The sequence below is a fragment of the Drosophila obscura genome, unplaced genomic scaffold (genome assembly GCF_018151105.1).
Source record: "Drosophila obscura isolate BZ-5 IFL unplaced genomic scaffold, ASM1815110v1 contig_9, whole genome shotgun sequence".
Classification (NCBI taxonomy): domain Eukaryota; kingdom Metazoa; phylum Arthropoda; class Insecta; order Diptera; family Drosophilidae; genus Drosophila; species Drosophila obscura.
The window spans coordinates 93868-120672 of record NW_024542883.1 but is presented as its reverse complement, the minus strand read 5'-3'; the positions used below and the strand labels follow the sequence as shown (position 1 = coordinate 120672).

The 26805-nt window shown below is 42.8% G+C and overlaps 1 protein-coding gene across 1 annotated transcript in view; it reads left to right on the top strand.

Annotated features, from left to right (window-relative positions):
- Window positions 1-26805, top strand: part of LOC111078663 (nicalin) — a 73660-nt gene that overhangs the window by 19446 nt on the left and 27409 nt on the right. The window contains exon 3 of the mRNA XM_022373499.2: window positions 14593-15061. Within this exon, the coding sequence (XP_022229191.1) occupies window positions 14593-15061 (469 nt within the window). The remainder of the gene's footprint in view (window positions 1-14592; window positions 15062-26805) is intronic.

Genomic DNA, 26805 nt, shown 5'->3' with positions numbered 1-26805 from the left:
ACCCTGGTCGGGGCCCATAATTGAACTGATATCCACAGAGCCCCTCAACGCGGGACCGGAAATCAGTACGATGACCCCACGATACACCGACCGCAGCCCTGTCGTACCCACGGCCGACGCCACACCGATCCTCGCCCACACAATGGAGTACCTTTCGCGTACCGACATGATTCTTAGCGTCATGCACCGAGCCATGCCTAGAGCCATGTCCGAGATCTTCGTCGCCCACACAAGTCGTTGTTGTGATACCAGAGGCGTCATCGCGACTCACCTGTTCACGTACCAGTCTGGCTGTAGTATAACACGAGCACTACACCCGGCGTACCAAAACATCATACGCATGGTCGACACCACACCCATCGTCGCCCACATAAGCGACTACAAACGGAGGATCGAACCGCCCAGCGCCTTCGATACAACCCTCTTACCCGAAGACCCCCGCCAACCACTTAACTCCGAAGCCGCCTACCCAACCGAACATGAGCCTGAACCAGTCCCGGAGCCGTGGTCGCCAGACTTAGCCCCGCAGATCCAAGCATTTCTAGATGAGGAGCTACCAAAATTTGATGGCCTCCACGGGACGTCGGACATCGCCAAGCACACTATTGTCATGAGGGATAACCGGCCCATAAAACAGCGGTACTATCCTAAGAATCCGGCAATGATGCGAATAATTGATGAACAAGTGGACCAATTTATTTCGGAAGGCCTCATCGAGCCCTCCTGGAGCCCCCACAGCGCCCCAATTGTACTCGTCCGTAAAAAGAATGGGAAATGGCGCATATGCGTGGACTACCGGCAACTCAACACGCATTCCATCCCCGACGCATACCCGCTGCCGAGGATCAACTATATTTTAGAACGGTTACAAAACGCGCGGTTCATCACCACCCTCGACCTGAAAAACGGATACTGGCAGATCCCCATGGCCGACGGAAGTAGAGAAGCAACAGCTTTCACCGTACCGGGCCGCGGCCTCTACCAATGGAAGGTGATGCCCTTTGGACTGCACTCGGCACCGGCGACATTTCAGCGGGCTCTGGACACTGTGATTGGTACAGACATGGAGCCATATGCATTCGCGTACCTAGATGACATTGTCATCGTGGGACGAGATTTCAACGAACATCTACGCAACTTGAAAGTGGTTTTTTCCCGATTCCGGAAAGCGAACTTAAGGATAAATGCGGAAAAATGCGCGTTCTTTCAAACCCAAATCAAGTATCTCGGCCATATGATCAGCAATGAGGGAATCCACACCGACCCCGACAAAATTGCCGCCGTCAAAGAACTCCGGCCGCCCACCAACCTAAAAGAGCTTCGTCAATGCATCGGGATGGCGTCCTGGTACCGAAGATTTGTACCAAACTTCGCGACGGTCGTCCAACCGATGTCTAGCTTACTCAAGAAGGACCAACCATGGGTATGGTCCGAAGCACAACAGGCTGCTTTTGACCTACTGAAGACACTTCTCACGACCGCCCCCGTCCTTGCGTGGCCCGATTTCAACGTCAAGTTCTCGCTGCAAACAGATGCGAGCAATCTAGGAGTTGGCGCAGTTCTCACCCAAGAAATCGAAGGCAAAGAACGAGTCATAGCATATGTAAGCCGACGGCTGAACCAGGCGGAAGAAAACTACTCCGCTACCGACAAGGAGTGCCTGGCGGTCATTTGGGCCATTCGAAAACTACGCTGCTACCTGGAAGGGTACCGATTCGATGTAATCACCGATCATCTCGCGCTAAAATGGCTAAATACGCTTGACAGCCCATACGGTAGAGTGGCGAGATGGGCCCTCGAACTTCAGCAATACCAATATGACGTGCATTATCGAGCGGGCAAACAGAACGTAGTTGCAGATGCACCATCCAGGCAGCCATTAGGAACACTCCCACGGATCGAAGAGGAGAAGACAGTCTGCCCCAGCCTCCAGCGCAGGATATAACAAGTCCAGGACGAGCCTCAGAAATGTCCCAACTACACCATGGCGCCGATGACGACGCCTACGTATCATGGAAACTCTGCGTACCAAAAGATCACCGAGCCAGAGTCCTCCACAAATGCACGACCAACCCACAGCCGGCCACCTAGGGGTCAGGAAAACCATCACCCGAATATCCCAACGGTACTATTGGCCAGGTTTCTACCGAGACGTAAGGAAATATGTCCGTGGCTGCGTAAGCTGCCAGAAGTTCAAAGCTCAACAACGCAAGCCGGTGGGCCAGATGCTCACTCGCAAAGCCGAAGAGCCATTCGCAACACTATGCGCTGACTTCGTTGGACCACTACCTCGATCAAAGAAAGGAAACACGATGCTGCTCGTCTTCTTTGACACTTTCACGAAATGGGTCGAATTGGTACCACTCAAAAAGGCCACCACCGCTACCCTGGAACTGGCTTTTCGAGAACGAATACTGAGCCATTTCGGCATACCCAAACGCTTTGTGTGCGACAACGGCACGCAATTCACAAGCCGATCGTTTCGGTCCTTTCTACAGACAGCAGGAGTAGAACTGCAACATACCGCACCGTACTGCCCCCAGGAAAATCCAACGGAAAGGGCAAATCGGACGGTCAAGACCATGATTGCCCAATTCGTAGGGGATCGTCAAAATACCTGGGATGAGCTAATACCGGAAATATCCCTCGCAATAAATTCCAGCGTCTCGGAGACAACGGGATTCAGCCCAGCTATGGAGCCCTCTATGACGAAGTCACGGCAGGCACCGGAAGCCCCCCAGAGACCGCTCTCGGCAAGGCAACCAAACTCAGCGAAGTATTCACAATAGTCAGAAATAACATCCAGAGGGCAAGCCAGGAACAAGGAAGGCATTACAACCTCCGCCGCCGGCAATGGCGCCCCACTATTGGATCCCAAGTACTCCTACGACAGCACCACCTTTCCAACGCGGCCGACGGATTCGCCGCTAAGCTGGCACCGAAATACGATGGACCCTACCGAGTCAAAGGTTTTGCATCACCGAACATTGTAAAACTACAGCATCTGGGCAACCGAAAAGCGAAGGTTTCCTGAAGGAATTCCACGAGGACAGGGATGCAACCGACGAGGCCAATACTTCCAATAGCACCGCAATCCCCCTAGCCACGACTTTGGGTTCCATACATTGGCAGCTGACCAGCCAAAGCCAACGAATCTAAAGGCGAGAACGCAGCACACGCGCAGCCAATGACCAAAAACCCGCGGACCCAGAAGACGTAACCAACCCCCACTACCACGGAAGTAACGAACGCTCTCAAATAACAAGTTCAACACCCAAAGAAATGAAAACTCAGCACATGCGCCACCCAAAATCCACAGTAAGAGACAAGACAAAGGAAAATAAATATCAACCTCAGCACACGCGCAGCCGACAGACAGAAAAACCCGAGGACTCAGCACACGTGACATCGAACGGCGATCACCCCCCGCAGCGGAATACCACCAATAACCTGGAAAAGTGTCGCTCAACCCGCTAAGACGAAACCTGAGCCCGGTTCGAAGAAAAGTCCCGTACGTAGCCGCAACGGACCTATCAAGAAAGGGAAAACACTATATATAGCCGAGTTCTCCCGGTACTAAATCAGTTCGCTTCTCAATTCGAGCAAAAGACATTTCTACAAGTTACCCACCGTTAATTCAACGCCCATCGAAATACCCAACCAACACCAACGTCTACCGCAGCCAAAACAGTATGGACACTACATTAATTTTGTTCATCATGCTCACGACGGCCCAGGCACTAGTCAAATTACATGACTATACGAACGCCGACTACATCCCCATAGTGGATGGAGATGCCGTCATCTGGGATAGCTTCGTATACCTACGCCACACGACAAACGTAACCTCTTACGAAGAATATGTGGTCCAAACAGAACAGGCCGCCGAACTATTCGCCGTCAATCGGATGACCGAAGTAATTACCACCGACTTAGGCCACATCCGCAACCTAATCTCTACGCTAAAAATCCACCATCGAGACAGGCGGAGCATCAACATCAACATCCAACATCCATCAAGGCCAACTGGTGGAATCAGAGGCAAACCAGATGGACATCAACACCAAGATCCAGGACTGCCTAAATGAGCTGACTCATTACATGAACACTATAAACAAATCCGACGACGCCGAGAGAAACCAAATGGTGGAGATAATTCTGGCTAAGAACAGAATTATTATCACCGATCTGGAAAACCTCATCCTCGGCCTAACTCTGGCACGGATCCATATAATCAGTCCAGCCCTACTAGACGGCGCCGACATCCAAAAGTTCGAGGCACAGCATCTGACCAACCTCAGCTTGGTAGAACTTTTGGGAGTATCAAAAGTGAGCGTCTTCCAGAGCAGCGACCTACTCACGTTCCTGATAAAGTTCCCCCAACCCAAACGAACATGCCGAAAAATACTCATATTCCCAGTACAACACCAACGGAAAATACTGGACTTCGGCGAGGGAAGCATCGTAGCAGAATGTGGAACAGAAGCCGTCAAAGTTTGCGACTGCGAGGCTACCGTCGGCGCAACATTTTGCCGACAATATCAAGGGAACACCTGCGCCCAACAGATGATGGCAGGGTCCGTCCCCCACTGCGCAATGCTGCCAGGGCACCTAGAGGCAATCAGCCTTGTGGACTATGGAACCATCATCATTAACGACGCACAAGTGACCATTCTGGAAGAGACTGGCGCTCGACAGAACATCTCTGGGACTTATCTGGTGACGTATTCCCACCGGATCGCGTTAAATGGGTCCGCTCTTTTTATTCAATCTCGCTCGCTCGCTTATTTCTTAGAAGTGTCGCCACGATCTCCCTCTTTATCGATACTCCTGGTACGATACTTACTATTGGTATCTCTCACGCATTGCCTCGATAGTTTGAGAGATGCCAACTCGCTTATAACACTAGTCAACACGATTTTTCCTCAAGGAACAAAACGAACTTTTTCTTTAAGATTTGGGGCTTAGAAATGGTTTGATGATAATTTTTTTTTTCTATGGCAGAACTTTTTTTTTAAAGAATTTTCGAAAACTGGTATTTTTTTTAAGCTTTTTTCAGAGGTAACGCTTGTTTTTTTCACATAACTGTAGTATCTTACGTCTGGTTGTAAAGAACTTTGCTATTTTGAAAAGATAATTGAAACAGCTAGAAGTTGATGCCAAACACTTTGTGATTTCAGCTTACCGTCTGGGAAATATAAAGCATTGAAATGCAAAAATGATGATATTTGTGGGGTATTTTTTTACGAAATTTTGACTTTAAAAACTCAGGAAAAGTCGAAAAAAATTATATCTTGTGTCCTCTATTTTTTTGTGTATAGGTGCGTATAGGCGCGATCAGGTACCAAATGTACAACCCTTGTTCGTTTGCTTTGTTCCCAATTGGCAGTTGGGCCCGCCGCCTTCAAAAAGGTATTTTTTGTGGCACCGGATACGATTTTTTCCATATTTTAGGTTTGGTTAACGAATTTTAGCTCCAAAGTCTCTCCATAGATTTTAATGAGCGATACCTTAAACGACGCCAAATTAACGCACCTATACACAAAAAAATAGAGGACACAAGATATAATTTTTCTGAGTTTTTAAAGTCAAAATTTCGTAAAAAATACCCCACAAAAATCATCATTTTTGCATTTCAATGCTTTATATTTCCCAGACGGTAAGCTGAAATCACAAAGTGTTTGGCATCAACTTCTAGCTGTTTCAATTATCTTTTCAAAATAGCAAAGTTCTTTACAACCAGACGTAAGATACTAGAGTTATGTGAAAAAAACAAGCGTTAACTCTGAAAAAAGCTTAAAAAAAAAATACCAGACTTAAAAAATTCTTCAAAAAAAAGTTCTGCCATAGAAAAAAAAACCATAATTCTTTAAAAAATTTTAAAGCCCCATATCTATCAGAAAAAGTCCGATTTTGTCGAGTAGTGTAATTGTTAATTAAATATATTTATCTAATTTGTACTTTTTATTATACTTATTATATTGCTACATGCTTATTATATTGCTACATTATATAGCTACATGCTTTTTATATTGCTACAAAAATAAGGTTTTATATGGGGTTTTATAAAAGCGACAGCCTTTTTATGCCCGTACTCGAAGAGAAAGCCGAAAAAATAATTTTAAATTCGACAAAAATAATAAGCTCACATACACTCCTTGTCAAAATAAGAAGTACAGAGGCATCGTGCTGATTTTTTATGAAATATCTCGAATGTTATTGAATTTATGACTGCCAATTGTTTATATCTTTAAAGATTACAGTTTTGCCAAACAGTTAAATCAAAAATGAAAGTTGTAAGCATCCTTAATTTAATTCAAGGCTTAAATTTGTGCTGGCTGTGCATTTTTAGTGTGGTCAAAATAATAACTACACTGGAGGTATTTATGAATTTTTAAGGATTTGATTGGGATTTGATCAAAGAATTTTGGTTTTTATGGGTCTAATTACTTACATATTGAAGAACATGAAATTAAAAAAAAATATTCCTTATATGGGCCAAAAAAGCATTGTTCCTGCTGAAGAAATGTTTAAGATTGTCTTGAATCTTAAAAAAAATATGGGAAAAGTCTTTACGCAGGGGAAATTTTCGACCCATAAAGTATCTTATTCTTGATCAGCTCGATATCATTTGCATCAGATATGCCTTAAATTTAAGTTTTCTTACTGAAAATCGAAGAAGGAAGAAGAAATCTGGTAACAAACAACGGATACCCGCATCGCCAGTCTTGCAAAAAATTTTCGTTCATGTCTACAAAGCCATTTCCGCTCAAATTGGAAATGAAATATCATCTCAGACCGTTCCTCGTAGACGTCAACGCCATACGACTTATCAGAACGTACAGACCGAATAGTTTCCTTACTCCGAGAAAAAAATTTGAAGATGAGGCAACAATTTGGCCAAACAAATTTTGTATGCTCTGAGCCTGATGGGTCTAAAAAATTAATTAATATATTATAGAGCGACAAAACAAAACTAAATATTTTTGGTAATGACTACAGGAGAAATGTACGACGACCCAAAGGCAAATAATTCGACATCCAGTACAAAAAAAAATGTTTAAGCACCGAGGCGGTTGCCTTATGTGTCTCGGGCTGTTTTTTTTTTTTATGGCGTTGAGCCGATACATCGTAAAACTGATCCAATGACCAAATTCAGGTATAAAAACATATTGACTGACATTATGCAACCATATGATAAGGAAAACATGTCCTTGAGGTCGGTCTTTCAACAGGACAACGACTCAAAACACACCGCAAGGCTGGTCAAGGCTTGGTTTACGGTGGGCAAGGTAAACGTTTTGAACACAAGGTAAACCCAATATACAACCTATGGGGAGACTTGAAACGTCTCGTTGGCACAAATATATTTCGAAACTCCGAAGAATTGTGGGAATTTGTCTCAAAAATTTGGTATGAGATTCCAGTAGAGACTTGGCGCAAAATTATTGCTGGTATGCCAAAAATAATCGCCAAAGTTAAAGAAAATAAGGGTGGCTCTGATATAGCCTATCGTAGGATTACTAATAACAGCACTCAACAAAATTTAACTTTTTATTTAGGTTGTGAACCAAAACGACTTTTTCTGATAGATTTCGGGATTTACAAATTTTTGTAGTACTTTTTTTTTTTATACCTTTACTTAAGAAGTTTCCGACCCCATAAAGTATATATATTCTTGATCAGCATCAAAAGCCGAGTCCATATAGCCAAGTCTGTCTGTCTGTCTGTCCTGTTGAGCGCCTAGATCTCCGAGACTATAAGAGCTAGGGCAACCAAATTTGGTTTCCAGGCTCATGTGATATCACACTGCTACAAGTGTATTTCCAAATTTCGCACCGCCCTCACAAAGGACGAAAATCAGTGGCAGGCACATTTTTAAAGATACGATAATACTAAAAACGCAGTATCGTAGAGAATGCCGAATCTAAAATAGGTCGGATCATAATTATAGCCAGAATGAAGAAATTAATTTTCAGTTGCTTCCCCCGCCCCATCCTGCGGAAGACTATTCATTCTCTTTCTCGCTCGCACACTCTGCCGCGTTCAGTGCGCCAGCAACCCCTAGCGGATGAGATGTAGAATCTAAATGAAACATGTACAATCTACATGTTAGATGTAGAATATACATTGTAGATGTAGATAGCAGATATAGCAAAAAAATGTAACATGTAAATTATTTTTTTTTTATTCTAAAATTTCTAAAAATCATATGCTCGAAAATGTATTTACTGATTGAGTACGGGTATAAGTAGAGTCGCGTCCCCAGAAGCGACTCGCACGTTCCTTCTCGTTTTTTATGGTGTATTTTTAAAATCTGGTATTTTTTCATGTTTTTTTTTTATATATTAAAAATAATTATAATAATTATTTGAATAATTTTTATATCTATCATAAATTTATTAATTCCCCTAAATTAATAAACTTATTAACAAACAAAAATAAATTAATTTCTAAATTAATAAAATATTAAATAAATAAATTTAATTAATTATTTTATACTAAATTTATTCACAATAATTTTTAAATAATTTGTATTATTAGTGGTAGGTGGTGCTTCTATTTTTCACATAACTTAAGTATCTTATATCTGGTTGCATAGAACTTTGCAGTTCTGAAAAGCTGACAAATGCAGCTTAAAATCCGACCCAGGCCCTTTGTATCTGCAGCTAAACGCCTGAAAGATCTTAAGCTTTCAAATTCAAATTTGATCATTTTTTGCGGTATTTTTTTTTTTTGAAATTTTTACTTTAAAAACTCGGGAAAAGTCGAAAAAAAAAAATAATTCTTGGCCATCATTTTTAGTTTTAGATAGACGCATTTATTAAGCGTCGTTTAAGGTATTTTTCATTAAAATCTATGGATAAACGGTCAGCTTGCAGCCGTTTGACCAAAACGACTCAAACCTAATTTTACCTGAAAAATACCGTTGCTGGTCCAATGCCAAAGGAACACGTTCAGGTACCAAAAATTCAACCCCTTTTCGTGTTGCTTTGTTTCCAATTGGCAGTTGGGCCCGCAACCTTCCAAAATCCCAAAACCAGACCCTTTGTATCTGCAGCTAAACGCCTGAAAGATCTTAAGCTTTCGAATTCAAATTTCATCATTTTTGCGGGATTTTTTTTTCTCGGAATTTTTACTTTAAAAGCTCGGGAAAAGTCGAAAAAAAATAGTTCTTGGCCAACATTTTAAGTTTTAGATATATGCCTTTATTAACCGTCGTTTAAGGTATTGTTCATTAAAATCTATGGATTAACGGTCAGCTTGCAGCCTTTTGACCAATACGACTCAAAACTAATTTTACCTGTAAAATACCGTTGCTGGTCTAATGCCAAAGAAACACTTTCAGGTACGAAAAATTCAACCCTAAATACATAAAAGAGTGTCTGGGTCCGATTTAAAGCTGAATTGGTCAGCTTTTCAGAACTGCAAAGTTCTATGCAGCTAGATATAAGTACTTAAGTTATTTGAAAAATAGAAGCGCTACCTCCGAAAAAAAACCATGAAAAAATACCAGATTTTAAAAATTCTTTAAAAAATGACACACTAAAAAAAGAAATGCTACAAAAATTTTTAAATCCTGAAATCTATTAGAAAAAGTCATTTTGGTTCACAGCCTAAGGAAAAAGTTCAATTTTGTCGAGTAGTGTAATCCATGTTCTTCTCCTATTCATATTACGTTATAATATGTTAGTTTACATTTTTACATAACTTAAGTATCTTATATCTGGTTGCATATATAGACATGACGGACTTATAGCTGCACTTGTCAGCACTACCTCTGAAAAAAAACATTACAAAAAAACCAGATAAAAAATTCTTAAAAAAAAACTACACCATAAAAAAACCATAATTTGTTCCAAATTTTTAGACCCCGAAATCTGTAAGAAAAAGTAATTTTAGACCACAGCCTAATTCTCGTGTTGACTAGTGTTATCAGACTATGGATATTATCCTGACCCAATAGGACTAATTTTTTGACTCAATAGCCGCTATGGTCCAGCTCAGAGCAAGTTTTGGTCAGGAAATAGCCTATAGCCTATTAAGTTAAGATTAATTAATTTAGGTTATTTGTTAACAAAGATTTTTCCTTAATAGGAATAGTGTCGAAGGAAAACAGATGGAAGAAGGTATTGTAGTTACGGCAAAGGCTACGGAAAGATTCGTGGTCAGAGTAATTAAAAAGACAGAGTTGAAGATGAAGCGGAAAGTAATTCCTAGTCGGACGGGAAGGGACAGAAATGAAAATAAGGCTACTGAGGCAGTGTAATCCACCTCACCAGCGAGAAGTTTGTGAAGAAAAAGCACTCCATGGCAAATCCTACGGCTTTCAAGAGAGCGGACATCGAGGAGCCGGAGCCTACTCTCATAAGAAGGAAAATGTCTAGAGGGGTACCAATTAAGGCCACGAAGTGCAAAAAGAAAAAACTGTTTTTGAACGGACTCAATCCTATCCTGATATTTTTGATAATTCGGAGAACAAACGCAGGAACCGTATTCAAGGATAGGCCGGACAAGGGATACATATAAAAGTTTAGTGGTATAAGGGTCGGTGAACTCCTTAGACCATCTTTTAATAAAGCTGTGTTTAATAACACAGATTAGGTACAAAGATAATTCCCAAGTCATTAATTTTTTAAAGGCGGTTTAAGGAACAGTTATGTATATTGTAGTCAAAGAGGTAAGACTTGCTGCGATGGAATGTCATGACGTTACATTTGGAAATGTTAAAGGGAAGAATGTTTATTAAGCACCAGTTGTTGAGGGCGTCAAGATCAGATCGCTATAGGAGAAACATAATTTCACATCGTCCGCATACATAAGTACTCGGGAATGAGTTAAGACTTGGGAAAGATCATTGATGAACAAATTAAACAACAGAGGACCAAGATGGCTACCTTGAGGTACCCCTGACGATACAGAAACAGGCTTAGAAAAAGAGTTGTTAAAACAGACACGCTGAGATCGATTACAAAGGCGGAAACCCTAGGAGAGATAATTTATGAATAAGCAGATTATAATTTACTGAATCAAAGGCTTTACTAAAGTCAGTATAGACTACGTCAGTTTGAGACTGCTTAGCGAAACCCTCATGCACGGAAGTGGAGAATTTCAGGAGGTTAGACGGGGTTAGAGGTTAGAATCTCGGAGCCATAAATAGAGGAGTTGAGCCATGTTTCGGAAAAAGCGATAACATCAGTTTCGAAAGATGCACTGTCAGTACATAGCCTGTTAAGCTTACTGCCCAAACCACGAGCATTCTGATAGGTTATCTTAAGGGAAAGAGGAGAAATTAGTTTTTTGAGGCCGAGGGTAAAGCTGCCGGAGATGGAGTTGGACGGACAGAAGTTAAAGCAGTCAGAGATGGAGTTGGAAGGACACCCACTCGTCGTTCAGGGCTAGAGGGACGATTGGTAAACACATGACAGATAGTATGTTCAGGCCAGAAAGAGGGGTCGAGCACACTACTGACATGTTTGTCAGCAACGAGTCTTTTGAAGGAAGATATGTTGCGTTTAACTTTAAAGTTAAATTTAGTGACAACAAGACCTGAGGAATCATCAATGTCAAGCTTAGAAAAGATAAAGTCCCTGACCAGGACATCCGTAGCCGATGCCATCAGTCGAGAAACGAAAATAGATTTTAGTGGGGCGACAGCAGTTAGGATAGAAGGAGGGATGGTAGAACTATTATGTAGAACCGGCGGACCAGATTCAACCCGAAGGGCAGAATCGGCAGATGATGGGCAATATTCTGGGTTGACGATGGATGCCGAGGCAGACGGAGCCTCCACATCTATGCTGACGGCAGCGTCAGCGGGTTCCAGTGAAGGCACCGAAGCTCCAGCGCCAGGGTCATCATTTACTTACCGCCTGACATCGCAGTCAGACACAGGAACTGGAGAGGCGGCTGTTGAGGAGGCGGAAGTGGAAGCCACAGTCGGTGCCCCATTACATCCAGTTTCGACAGCACCAAAGTCTATTATAGACGGAGAACGAATTGGGGGAAGAGGAGATCCAGGAACTGCAGGGAAAACACCATTATTACCAGTGGGCATACTGTTGTTACCTTTCTTTCTTTTAGGCGACTCAGTCAAAATTTGAAGATTTTTGAAATGAGACTCCATAGAAAGGAACTTTTCCTGTAACAGTTGGAATCCAGAGTTGACGGCCGCGAATTCATTATTAGTTTGTCTCATAAAAACTAGCATGTCGCTTTCAATCTGCCTACAGTCCCAGCATGTTCAGTTAAGGCCACAGCGAGACTTAATCAAGTCAACCACGCTTCCACCAATTTGGCCGAGGTCAGCGCATACCGTATGTGTCATGTTGTCACACAGCCAGCAGTAGGTGCTTTACGGCTACCGAGCGGCACTTTTAGGCACAGCAAGTACTCATTATAAGAGTGTAGACCGAAAGAAAAAGAAAAAAAAAATTGATGGGGAAAAGGTAGCAATCAAGTCGGTGTTTATGGTAAAGTTGTCTCTCACGCTTGTAACTCTCAGATAAACGCACAAACAATAACAAAGATTGCAAAAACAACAAGAAGCGTTCGACGGTGTCCGCTCGAAGCGCAGTTAGCAATCAAAGCTTAAAGCGAAAATAAAACTTTTTAGGAGGAGCGAAGGAGAACACGACCATCAGCCACGATAGATATCGATATCCATAGATTTTAATGAACAATACCTTAGACGACGCCTAATTAATGCGTCTATCTAAAACTAAAAAAGAATGCCAAGAATTATTTTTCTTTCGACTTTTCCCGAGTTTTTAAAGTCGAAATTTCGTAAAAAATACCACAAAAAATTCATAATTTTTGCATTTCAATGCTTTATATTTCCCAGACGGTAAGCTAAAATCACAAAGTGTTTGGGCTTAACTTCTAGGTGTTTTTATTATCTTTTAAAAATTCTTTACAACCAGACGTAAGATACTAGAGTTACGTGAAAAAAAGAAACACTACCTCTAAAAAAAGCTTTAAAAAAAATACCAGATTTAAAAAACTACTAAAAAAAAGTTCTGCCACCGAAAAAAAAAATTATTATCAAACCATTTCTTTAATAGCCTTTTTACACTGGGCGCGTCTGCTATCGATATCGGCATAGACGCAATGAAGCAGAAAAGGCGTTTACATTGGAAGACGTGCGTCTTGAATTTGGATTTGGGTGTTTGATGACAAGGAAAGATACACAAATTTTTGAAAATCAACAGAATTAAGCAAGACGTCAGGAAAATGGACGAAAAAGAATTGATTCTCATATTTAAATATTATTTTCAGACATTTCATTGTAGAGTTTGTGGGAGTTCTTCTTCAAATTATGAAAACCACCGAAGTTCGTCTCCAGCAGTGTCTTAATGGCATCAGGGGGTCAGAAAAATGTCATATGATAATAATACAATCAGTTTCAAGTATTTTATTTAATGACTTTATGTATATTTTCACCTTTTTGCACAATCATACATTTTTAGCGCCAAAATTTGATTTTTGATCTACAATTTTGTTGTTGTTATTAGTGGTGATAGTTGCGCTGATAGGCAGAAAATCCCAAAAATGAGCAAAAGCAATCGAATATATCGAATAGACGCACATGAATCAGAAACTGACGCAACTTTTTGCCACCACTAGGGCCCTATGCTTAACCTATGTAAAAAAAACTGCGTCTCCGGCAAGACGCAAAGAAGCATGACGCAGTCCCAATGTAAACAGCCTATAAGAAAAAGGTGGATTTGTTTCTTGAGGAAAACTCGTTTCGAGTAGTGTTAGTAATCTATAAGTTAAGTCGATTTTTTCTTTATGTTGTTTAAAAAAGTTTTACGAGACGTGAAATAAAGCTCATGTACTTATTATTTTGACCAGTAGTGTATATACTGACTGAGTACGGGTATAAAAGTAGAGTCGTTGCAACAGAAGCGACTCAACGTTCCTCCTTGTTATACCTTAAACGATACCTAAATATTGTGCGCAGAAAATAATTCTTATAAAAAATAAGAATCTTATCAAAAAAACTTTTAAAACATAGCATATAAATAAATGTGAGTTGCCCATAAAAAAAAACTTATTATATTAACTACACTGTGTGACAGTGCTTTTGTAATTTGCATGAGACAAAAATTAGGTTTTTTTATTAAAGGAAATATGTGTTCAAAAACGAAGTCTCGGTCCAGATTGCATTTCAATGCTTTATATTTCCTAGACGGTAAGCGGAAATCACAAAGTGCTGTTTTAATTACCTTTTCAAAATAGCAAAGTGCTATACAACCAGACGTAAGATACTAAAGTTATGTGAAAAAAAGAAACGCTACCTCTGAAAAAAGGTTAAAAAAAATAACAGCATTCAAAAATTCTTTATAAAAAAGTTCTGCCATAGAAAAAAAAACTATAATTCTTTAAAAAAAAATTTAAAGTCCAATATCTATCAGAAAAAGTCGGTTTGGATCCTTAAGGAAATAAAAAGTTGGATTTTGTCGAGTAGTGTAATATTTGTAATAATTAAAATAATAATATCTATAATTTATTTATTATATTTTTAATTTGATTTTGATAATAATAAATGTTTTATAATAATACTTTTTTTTTCATTTTATATTATAGATTAATTAATTTGTCGGTTAATGATTTTGACAAAATACGCCAAAGTGCAGGAGGCCTTATTGTTATGTTGCCGTCGATTATTTTGGAATTAGACGTTGAAGCGAAAGAACATATAGCTATTTTAGAGCAAGCAATGCTCACACATACTGTGTCAGTTCCAACTTATTTTGCGCCCTATAATATACACTTGGAAAAAATAATTGACGAGATCACTTATACAAATATAAAAGCTTTTAGCCAAAATCAAACATCGGTTGCACAATTGATTATGTCAGTTTCAGCTAATGGATATCATGCAACTGTAACTGGTACTACTAAAGTCGCAAACAAAAACAGCAAAGTACCAATTATCTACGGCGAGTTGGTACCGCATCAATTGCATTTAAAAACCAATGATAACGCTGTCGATGGACACAAATTACCAGTTATATTAATAACGGCAACTCTAAAAACATTTGGTGTATTTAATGTAAGTATTATGTTTTTTGTTATATTACCTCGACACATAAGATTGTGCCGACGCACAGTGGAGGTCCTGGCCATTTCGGCTTGCTAATTTAATAACTTTTGAACGAATAAATTTCTTTGCATAAAATAAACTGTACTTGAATAGAAAATCTTCGAAAATGTAGTGTGCTACGATGTCTAGAAGGTTTAAAATACATTTCCAAAGTTCAAAATTGTTGCCTATGCATCAGAAAAAAATAGAATCATAGTTGCTGATGTTTTAAGTTTATGTGTATATATATTTGAAAATTTCTTTATTGTAAATCTTAATATCTATATTAATTTACAAACTTGGCTGTTCCGAACGGCAATTCTTTATACATGCTATTCGTCTGTGGAATCGCTTCTGGGACACGACTCTACTTTTATACCCGTACTTAGTCAGCTTATCAATTTTTAACTTATGATTTATGTTGAATTAAAAAAAAAAAAATTACATATTACATTTTTTTGCCACGTCTGTTATCTACATCTAAAATGTATATTCTACATCTAATATGTAGATTCTAAATGTACTATTTAAATTCTACATCTTCCCCGCTTGCGGGCACTCGCGCACTGAACGAGGCAGAGTGTGCCAGCCTGAAAGAGAATGAGTTGCGGATCTCTTGCTGGTGGAGGTAGAGAAGCAACTGAAAATTAATTTTTTCATTCTAGCTATAATTATGATCCGATCTTATTCAGATTCGGCAATCTGGTAGATATAGGAATTCTCTACGATACTGCGTTTTATCGTATCTTTAAAATTATGCCTGCCACAGATTTTCGTCCTTTGTGAAGGTGGAAGGGGGCGGGCGAAATTTTAAAATACACTTGTAGCAATGTGATATCACATGAGTCTGGAAACAAAATTTGGTTGCTCTATCTCTTATAGTCACTGAGATCTAGGCGCTCATTGAGACAGACAGACGGACGGGCGGACAGACAGACATGGCTATATCGACTCGGCTATTGATGCTGATTAAGAATATATACTTTATGGGGTCGGAAACGTTTCCTTCTCTGCGTTGCATACAATTTTTTTTGAGTACGGGTATAACTCGTAGTGCATCGCAATTTAGGGAAAAATTAAACTGGTTCTTAAAAAAATTAATTAATTCATGTAATTAACAATATAAAAATGCTCGAAGCATACAAAAAATACAATTAAATTAAAGATTAAAATAAAAAAAAAATATATTAAAAAAATATAGTTGAGCTTTTAAGCTTTTTTAGTAGCGTTGCATTGCGATATGATTATTAACGAGACGACGGTTGTTCAGATTAAATATGGTTTATTCTTGTAGACAGTATATAAGGCGATACAGAGTCGAAGGGATAGCGAAATGTTCGAAATAGGTTGATGACGAGAGGAAGACGAGTCGGTTGGATAGTTAGCTGGATTCAAGACGGGGTCAGATTGTAGACGCGGGTGTCGGTACAAGGCGGTGTCGAATTGAATAGCTCGATTCCAAGACGATATGAAAGAAGTGATTGCAAGATCAAGACTAAATCAAAGGGCAGGCGGGCCGAATTGCCCGTGCCTTAACAATAGGGAGCGACAGATCGAGAGATTGATGACAAAGCAAAAGAAAGAAAGGCGCGAGATGAAGAGGCGAAAGAGAACGGCTGCATAGGCTGCTGCCGTACGGGAGCATGAAAAGAACACATCCTCTGCATCCTCGTCGACTCCAGGCCCGCAGTAGCTGCAGTATGGGTCATCAGCATGTCTATATCGGTGCAGGTACTGCTTGAAGCAACCATGCCCCGTCAGCAGCAATGAGGGACTGCTGATCCATATAGGATTATAGAGGTGACCACCACGGCGATGAGGTGCTTGCTGCGCTGCCATGGCCCTCCTGTATTGGCCATCATCCTACTTATGGCCGCCGTTGCTGTGGCTGCTTTCGAGCTGGCGTATTCCAGGTGGGCCTTGAATGTCAGCCACTGATCCAGCATTACCCCTAGATATTTTAGCGCCCGCTTGGTCCCGATGATCGTGCTGCCGACTCTCACGCATGCCTGCTCGACCTTCTTTCTGCTGCCCATTTGCACAGCCTCGGTCTTCTTCTCCGCCAAAGACAGCACGTTAGCTGCGAGCCAGGATACTATCTTCCCGGTTGCGTCGCTGCATTTCTCCTCTGCATCTCGTATGTGTTTCGGTGATGTGGTATTGTCCTGCTCCTTCTTCCGTGTCGTCTTCACGCGGTCCGTAAAATAGCTTCGCAGCGTCAGTATGAGCTGCTCCGATATACCCCCTCCTGGTCAGGGCCACCAGGATGCTCCTCCAGCTGGCCGAGTTGAAGGCGTTTCGTACGTCTAGCGTACATACTAGACAGTACTTTTTGTCGCCTCCAGCCCATCGCGTTCTTGCCATGGCTTCCCTGGCCAGGTTTGCTACCATCTTGATGGCGTCAGTGGTGCTCCTCTGCTTTTGAAACCCAAATTGAAGGAATTGAATTGAAATTGAAGGTGTCGCTCAGCTAATTTCGCTTCCAGCCGGTTGCATATCGTCCTTTCAAATATCTTGCCCATGGTATCCAGCATGCATAACGGCCGGTATGCAGATGGGTCACTGAGCTTTTTGCCTGGCTAGGCACTGGTCGTACATAGCAGCGAAAGCGTCAGGATGGGCTCTGTTTATGCATTTTACTGCTGCATTAGGGACTCCATCTGGCCCTGCCGCTTTTCCGATCTTCAGCTTTCCCGTTACCTCCAGTACCTCTCTGGCAGTGATGGTGGTATCCATATGGCTCACTACTTCCACACTAGATCCCTCTTGTAGGGGTGGTTGTTAAGGGAATAGCTCGCCTACAATTCGTCTCAACTGTTAAGGCACTTGGGCATAGGCTGCCTGTTTAGTCTCCCCAGGACTAGCTTATATGCCCTACCGAAAGGTTCAGCATCAGCCGCATCGCAGAGCTTTCTGAAGCATTTGCTTTTGCTGCTTCTGATGGCATATTTCAGCTCTTTTTTTTTGGCCTTGAATACCACGCCATTTCTACCAAATTGGGTGATTCCTCTTGTTCGCTGGTAAGCACGCCGAGCTGCGCAGCATTCCCTCATAGCATTAGCAATGTGCTCATTTCACCATGGTATTGGACGATGCCTGTTTCCTCCGATCATCTTCTTCTCCATAGCTGCATCACAAGCCGCTTTCACGGCCCTGGTGATGGGAAGCGCGGATGCTTCCGCATCCCCGGCGGCGCTTAGGTTTTCTGCTGCCGAGAGGAGCACGGCTCGGTTAAGGCTTTCCTCCTTGTAGCCAGTCTGGAGCGCACGGTGCCTCCTTGCTGTGTTCCTGGTAGCAGATATGTCCGTCAGCACCGCTAGGTGGTCGTTATGTATGTACACGCTCAGCACTTGCCACTTGGAATGGCGTGTGATCTCCGGGCTTGCAAACGTTAGGTCGATGATAGACTCACGGCCTGCCTTGCTATATGTCGGTGCGCTTAATGTGTTTAAGAGGCAAATGTTTACGTTTGCGAACTCGTCCATGAGCGCTGTCCCTCGAGCCGTTCCACAATTGTAGCAGGTGTCTCTTGTCACTGGGCACTTGGGATCTGCACCTGGCTGCGGTGTGTCCGTAGGCCATGCACTTGAAGCACCAGGTTGGCGCTAGACGTCGACGAATGCGGCTCACCACCCAGCCGATTCGCACCATGCCAAGCTCCTCGACTTCTGTGCGATGGCGGGCTGGAGATTCAACGTGGCTATTTGTGTAGCCCCATAGGCTTTCCGCATGTTCGGGGCAAGTCGTTGTGTTTGTTCGTTCCTGCGGGCTCTTGGCGTCGTTTGAGTCGCCTTTGCCGCATTTGGATTCGTCGGGTCAGCGTCGGGGTTGGCCAGCCTGGGCTGGAGTCCTGCAGCATGGCAGTGGCATTGGCATTTTCCTGCCGGTGCCATATCCTCGGATGGTGACTTCAGCTGGGACATGACTTCCACTTGCAGCTCCTTTATGCGTCCGATCATCTTCTTGATGGTCATATTAATCGACCTCTGGCACTTCTAATTCATCTGGTGCAGGAGATCGTCCAATATTGTGCCCATGTCGTCGATGTCTTGGGCGCTGATCCTGCTCCTCCTCGGGGGAGTTTTCCTCACACTTCTCGTTGGAGTCGGAGGGTCGCGCGGCCTCTTTGGGGTGTCGGCGTCTTTTATGTCGTCCTGTGTGGGCCCGCTAGCAAAGCTGCGCATCGAGCTTCGTTTCAATGGCGGCGCTGAGGCTGCTTGTTGGTGTGGCGGTGTTCGGGCCATCTTCGACTTTTTGAAAAGCCGTTGTTTCATTGCTTGTAGTTTTTCTTGCTTCGTCGGCCAAGTGTGCCATCGGCGTAGCAAGTTTGGGGGGTCTTCGACGGCTTCGACGTCGGGATTGCTCCGCGCATGTGGATTTCCACCTGGAGTATTTATGTTTTGAGAAGACGTTATCATTCCATGCGCATTTTATACCTACTGCCAGGTTGTTTGCATTTTATACCTCCTGCCAGGTTTCATTACTGCCGATCAATGTGATACAGACGCAGACCAAGCGGCCGCCCATTGTGGGTCAGACGCTGCTTGTATTTGGTTTGGTTGGCAACACTTTTGGGGCGTCCATCGGCGGCTGAAGATTTTCTTCCGGCTTGCAGATGTGGGTTATACCGCCCCTTCTCGGTCGCCATAGCCCCGTTCGGAGTGCATCGCCTGGGCGGTGGGAGTCGCTGTTAGTCTGCTTCATGACCTTTGGCACCCGTTGTTCCCCATGTGCTCTACCTTAGAAAAAAACATCAGAGAAAAAATATATTCTTTGGCGGGCTGCTGCATGCGATCGCGGCTCCGCCCGCTATCGGAGCTTTCCTGTAGACCTTTTCTGTTTTCTTCGTTGCTCAACACTGCTATGCAGCTGGTCAGCTGGCATAACTAGTGAATTCGCACTGAGAGTAGAGCCGGCAAAAACAAACATTAAAGCAACAATTTAGAGTGCAACAAAAAAGACGTGAAAGGCACATATAGAGAGAGAGTGTAAAGGGTGCACTCAGAGAGGATAATTTCTCACTCCTGGCCTTCTTTTTGTGGTCACAGCCTCTGGAGCTTGGAAAAGCGGCGTTGGCCATGGATTGTCATCTCCTGGGTATGTGCTGGACTCCAGTGTTGGTGTAGATTCACATCCGGTCTTGTTTCCTCGAAGGTGTTGCAGCCATCAACTACCCACCTGGGAGCAACAAGGAAACGCGTCCGCACTTGATCAAAACACACACGCACCTGTCAAGTCGTGGGTGTGTTCACATATATCTGTAATTCTCGACTTGCTTCGCATCTCGTCATGAATCGAAAATGTCGAAAAAATGCCGAACGTCTCAGGTCCACGACCCGAACGTCTCAGGACCACGGCCGAATGGTCCCAGCACCCCAGCCAGAGGCCCTGGGGTGCTGGGACAGTAAACTCAGCTGCGACACATTTGGTGTATGTGTGGTTATTGACAGTGGGCAGTATAAATTACGCTGCGCTGCCGGTACACCGACAGTATAAAAAAGCAGCGGCGCTTCGTATGGCTTCGGCAATGCGACTTCGGCACTTGTTGTCTCGTTTTCACACCAGATACAGAACGAAAATGGCATCAGTTGCTGATCAGCCGTCATCAATGTGAGACCACGCTACGCAACTACTGAAATATACACTGAGACAAAAAATGTTCGATGGGAATTGGGAAAACAAATTTTTCTTTGTCCAAAATATGGATGGCGATGCGCAATGCACAATTTGCGATTATGTTGCGTACCGCTGTAATTTATATGTCATTGAAAGACATTACAATTTAAACCATATTGATTATAACTTAATAAGGGGGATTGATCATGTCCAAAAAGTTTTGGAATTGCAGGCCAAATATTTTCTATTATTTGTAGCGGAAGATAATGACAGCCTAGCTTTAAAAAAAGCCTCTTTTACAATTGCACTAGCTTTAGCTAAGCAATGCCGCCCCTTCACCGATGGGATATAAACTTTTGTTTTCCTTGAAAGTTTCAACACGAAATAATTGCAGCATCAACCACAAATAGATTCGTGCAGTGTAAAGCAAGAAACCGGTTTCGGCGTAGGCATCTTCGTGTTTTAGCTACGCACACAAGCGCACTTCACTGTATGGGTGCCGAGCCCTGATTTATATGAATCTTTCTTGTCGCACTAGGAAATAAGAAAAATTTATTCCTACTCACTCCTCAAATTGTAACTCCCACAAATAAACCATAACATACAAAAATTTCAAACTGCCGCTGACAGATAAAATATCGATATCAAAAAGTTGCCAAATAATACAATGTCTATAAAAACAAATTTCCATTTAATTCTGTTGCGATATTACAGTCTAAATTTGATGAACGATAACTAGTTTACCGAATTGACATATAATTTCATTAACGTTGATGTCAAAACCAATTCAAATAATCCAAAGTTCAGTTTTTATACCCGTACTCAAAAAAGAGTTAAGGGGTATATTAGATTTGTGGTAAAAGTGGATGTGTGTAACACAGAGAAGGAAACGTTTCCGACCCCATAAAGTATATATATTCTTGATCAGCATCAATAGCCGAGTCGATAGAGCCATGTCTGTCTGTCCGTCCATCTTGTTGAGCGCCTAGATCTCAGAGACAATAAGAGTTAGAGCAATCAAATGTTTACAGACTCATGTGATATCACACTGCTACAAGTGTATTTCAAAATTTCACACCGCCCCCTTCCGCCACCACAAAGAACGAAAATCTGTGGCAGCCACCATTTTTAAGATAACAGAAAAACGCAGTATGGTAAAGAATGACCGTATCTACCAGATTGCACGCAATGCGCGACCTATGCGGAGAAACTGTAGAATCTACATTTTAGAGGTTGAATCGACATTGTAGATGTAGATAACAGATGTAGCAAAAAAAATGTAAAATGTAAGCTCACATAATTTCATACTGAATGAGTGCGGGTATAAAAGTATAGTCGCGTCCACAGAAGTAGAGAAAAGTTATTGACAAAATCTTTGTAACATATTCAACTATCTAAAAAAAATACGAGAAAAATGGTTCAATAACTGTAACCTAGGAATTTTTGTCCCGTGCGAATTTGGTCTTAATTAAACTTAAAAAAAAACTACGAAACTAAGAGACATCAATACACAACATGTGCAGATTGTTTATTGTTTCGGCTTTCGCTGCAATCTGAGTTCGAATTAATCGCCGCGAAAAAAACTTCCATACAACTTCTTCCCGTGCGAATGGCTTGGTTTTTTGATAAAATCTCGAAAACTAGTGGTTTCCAAAAATTTACCTTAGCACCACTTACAGGGCTAGTCAAAAGGTGTATCATAAAGGTAAATCAAATTTGAAAATGCGTCTTATTTTGACCTTTCTACCAAATGCGTACGACGGTCCGAAGTATATTGTGAATTGATTTAACATAGTTGTTGTTAAGGTATTAAGCGTATTTAATAGCTATTGAGTTTTAATTTTTATAAAAGGGCCGGACAGATGTAATACAAATAATATTTTATTGGAATGTAGTAGCGGCAGTACGCGTATGTATATTTATTCGTACAAGTATAGAGACCGAATTATACGAAGATCAATACCAGACTGATGGCAGGGAAAAATGGGCCGCTATGCACTATGCATAACTTCTTAACGATCTCACGCTCTCGTTTATGGCACGCATTATGCCATAGCTCGGCGCGGCTTCTGAGCCGATCACGAGCGGTAGATGACGAACGAGAGAGCTGCTTAAACGCAGCAGGTGCAGCAGCAACAAGAAAGCAGCGGGAGACATAGCTGCCTGAACAGCTGCTGCCAAGCGTAGGCCTATGCGTTATGCTGCTTGACCCGCTTGGGAAGCAGACACAGCTTGTTAACAGCTCGCTTGGTGATTCCAGATGCAGTCTTCAGAACAGTGACTCGGGCGACGCCATCTCTTTCGGGTAGTAGTTCGACCACCCTAGCTCTTCATGGGAGGCAGATTCTCATCCTTAACAAGGATCACATCTGCGACTGACAAACTAGACTTCGGCGTGCGCCACTTTGAGCGCTGTTGCAGTGAAGTGATGTATTCTTCCTTCCATCGGGACCAGAAGATCTGCAAATATAAAACGTGCTGCCATCCGTTCAGTCGATCGAAGTTTAGCTGAGTTACGTCAGGCTCAGCGACCAAAGCAGGAGGTCCGCCATTCAAGAAATGTGCTGGAGTTAAAATGTGCAGATCGGAAGGATCCTCTGAAATGGATACTAAGGGTCTTGAATTAATAACTGCCGTGATGTGGCATAACAGCGTACGCAGTTCCTTAAATCCAAGCACCGAGGTGCCTCTAGCACGATAGAAGTGATACTTGGCCGTCTTCACTGCAGCTTCCCACAGGCCACCAAATTCCGAGGAGCATGGCTGTATGAAGTGCCAGTCAATAGCATTCACTAAACAAAATTCCAGAACCGCCTTCGGATGGTCGTCGCTGAGAAATAGGTGCTCTAGATCCAAAAGCTCATTCCTGGCGCCGACAAAATTGGTTGCGTTATCTGACCAAATTTGTCGCGGCTTTCGTCTGGTGCATATGAACCGCTTTAGACCGTGCAGAAAAAAAAACTGTAGACAAATCAGCTCCAAATGAACAGCCTTAGTCGCGAAGCAAATGAAGACGTAGCATTTGATTGCAGCCTTGTTGCGTGCCTATGTCTTGTAGATAAAAGGGCCACAAAAGGCGACGCCTGTGATCTCAAAGGAATTAGAACCGTCGAGCCGCTCCTTCGGAGCGATTTTCTAGGCTTCGTTCGAAAGAATCTTGCGCACTTGTTTACCATCTTCCTCCCCACAATAGGCCAATATTGGGATCGTCCAGATTCCGTTCGTGAAAGTGAGAAATGATTAAAAAAGTAAGCGGCTGACTGCTGGGCAGGATGATAGGATGACGGCCATCAAAATTCAACGACGAGTTCTTCAGCCAGCCATCAACTCTGTGAAGTTCGAAATGATCAATGAAAGGATTCAACGATACGAGGGAACTAGATGGGAAGACCACCCCCTTAGCACACCGTGTCTTCATGTCTTCCCATAGTTCCGTACGCTGGACTATCTGCACCTAACTGAGTTCCATGATCAATGTCAGAGTCAGTGAGTGCGGGGTGCCGAAACCGGTTGATAAAAAGGGCGATTTTACCAAGAGAACCTTCCGACGAAGCTCCAGGGTTGGCTTAACATGTAGCACCGTGGGTGGAGGGTCATAAGAGGAGCCACAAAGAAAGGGAGGTCCATGAGCCCAAAGAGAGCGACAGCGAGAGAATGTCGGCCGGGTTCAAAGCTGTGGGAACGTAGTGCCATTCCATTTGGGCAGCCAGTTTCTGTATTGCTGCCACTCTATTTGCGACAAATACGTTGAACCTGGACGGCTTTTCCCCAATCCAAGAGAGCGCAACAGCCGAATCTCACCAACAGTAACTGTTCGGGCCAGCGGCTACTTAAGCGTCTATCATAATATTAAATGTAGCTGTAACTAGTTGTATAAGAGTATCGAAACCTAAGCTTATGTATGTCCCCAGCGTTCGGCAGTGCTGCTGCGCTCTCCCTGTTAAAGGGCGCTCTGCACCTGCTGCGTCGGCTCTTGCATTGATCGGCCGTCGTGGCCCAAGTTGTTCTATGCTAATCTCTCGTCACATAGGTTGCATACTGAACCCCCGCTTGTGAACATTTATCTGGCTGGGCAAAAGAGCGAGCAATTGGCTTCAGCTAGCCGCCGGTATAAATAAACATTATAACGTTTAAATCAAAGTCTTTAACTGATTTGGATAAATATAGGTGCCAAAAAAGCTTGGCATCTCAAACAGTAACATTGGACTTTGAATACCTTCATTCCGGCTATCTCAGATATGAGCCTAGCTAGCTACTACGCTCCACGAAGCTCCAGCTTTGGTACAGTAAGTGTCTTCAATGGAGACGTTCGAACACCATTTCCTCAGTCGGAACTGGCCTCTAGACAAAATTCCGGTAGTTTGCTCACGAATGCGGATAGCATCCTCCTGAGAGCTGGCTCCAGATATCGGGTCGTCAATGTAGAAGTCACGGCGAAGAATCTCAGCACCAATAGGAAACACTATCTGTTCATCCATTGCCAGCTGATGCAATGCACAGATAAATACGAGGCAGGCTTCGTCCCATAAGTAACGGTGTCCAGCTTGAACACACGCAACTCCTCTTGCATGGAATTCCCCCATAGAATATACTGCAAGTTACTGTCCTCAGGTGAGACCCTTACACATCGGTACATCTTGCAAATATATCCCGTAATCGCAAATGCATGTGACCGAAATCGAGTAAGAATGTGGAAAAGCTTGGTTTGGATTACAAAACCGGCCACTAAAACATCGTTCAGGGAATAACCAGATGAAGTTGCTGCGGATCCATCGAAAACGACCCGAATCTTGGTAGTAAAGCTATATTCCTTTGTGACGTAATGGTGAGGCAATAAATATCGGCAGCAGCTCATTGACTCTGCAGGAACCAAAGACATATGACCTAGATCAAGGTACTCGTTTATGAAAGCAACATACAGAGATTTTACATCAGGACGGCGATCTAACTTCCGTTCAAGGGATAAGAATCTACGAAGAGCTTGATGGTACAATTCTCCCAGGAGATCCAGATTGCATATTGCTCGCAGCCGAACACAATAATCGCCGGTTTGCAATCGGCGCAAATGCTGAACAAAGTGAGCCTCACAATCTAGCTCTTCTTTGGTAGAATTTACTATGGGTTCAGTGAAATTCTCTACCTCCCAAAACCGTCGCAAAACTCTGGATCAGCTACTGGCAGGTTTGCTGGAATATTCCAGTTGCAAGTGTCTATTCCGAAGCTTGGCTGCCGGTCGGTTATGGTAGAGGCTACGATATTGAATTGAGTATTCCGATGAACGAGTGTGCAGGCTAACATTGACCGAAACTCCATCCGTGCAAAGGTAGAATCGCCTATTCCTGATACTGAAGTCGATGATTTTATTTTTCGAAGCTGATTTGCGAAGCGAGAAGTAATTAAGTGTAGCTGACAGCCGGAGTCAAGCAACGCTCGACAGGCAACAAAAACTCCGGAACGATTTTTTACCAAGACTGTTGCCGTGGCTAGCAGAACAACATCATTACTGAGACCCTGGGCAATAAGAGCAGAAGAGGTAAATGCTGGGATAGATAGTTCAGTGGTATGAGTAGCCGCCGTAGACGCTGAAGCGGAGGACTCAGTGATGGGACGAGACGACGAAGTGCCAAGTGGCACAGATCCAGTAGCTGCAGTAGCTTCAGGGCCTCCGAAATGCAGGAGAGTGTGGTGCCTACACCCACAGGTACCGCATTTGCTGGAGCTGCATTGGCTCAATCGATGTCCTGTTTTGAGGCAATTTACACACAGGGAAAACCTCTTGGCTTCTTTATGGCGATTTCCGGGAGACAGTGCTATAAACAATAATTGATTTTGTGAGTGCGGTCATTGCATAGCACGCAGCTTAACATGTTTTGGTTGATGGCACAAGTGTGGATTTAGAATGGTTAGGTTTTCTACTCCTTCTCACCTGACTGCTCGGTGCATTCGTGTATGCACGGGCGGTCGGTGTATATATGCTTGTATGGAAGCTATGTGGTCGATGGCACTGGATCAGAACGGCGAGGGAAATTAGACGAACGAACTGCAATTAAGTGTAAATGATTATCTTGAAATGCCGAAGGTTACAAAGATCAATACCG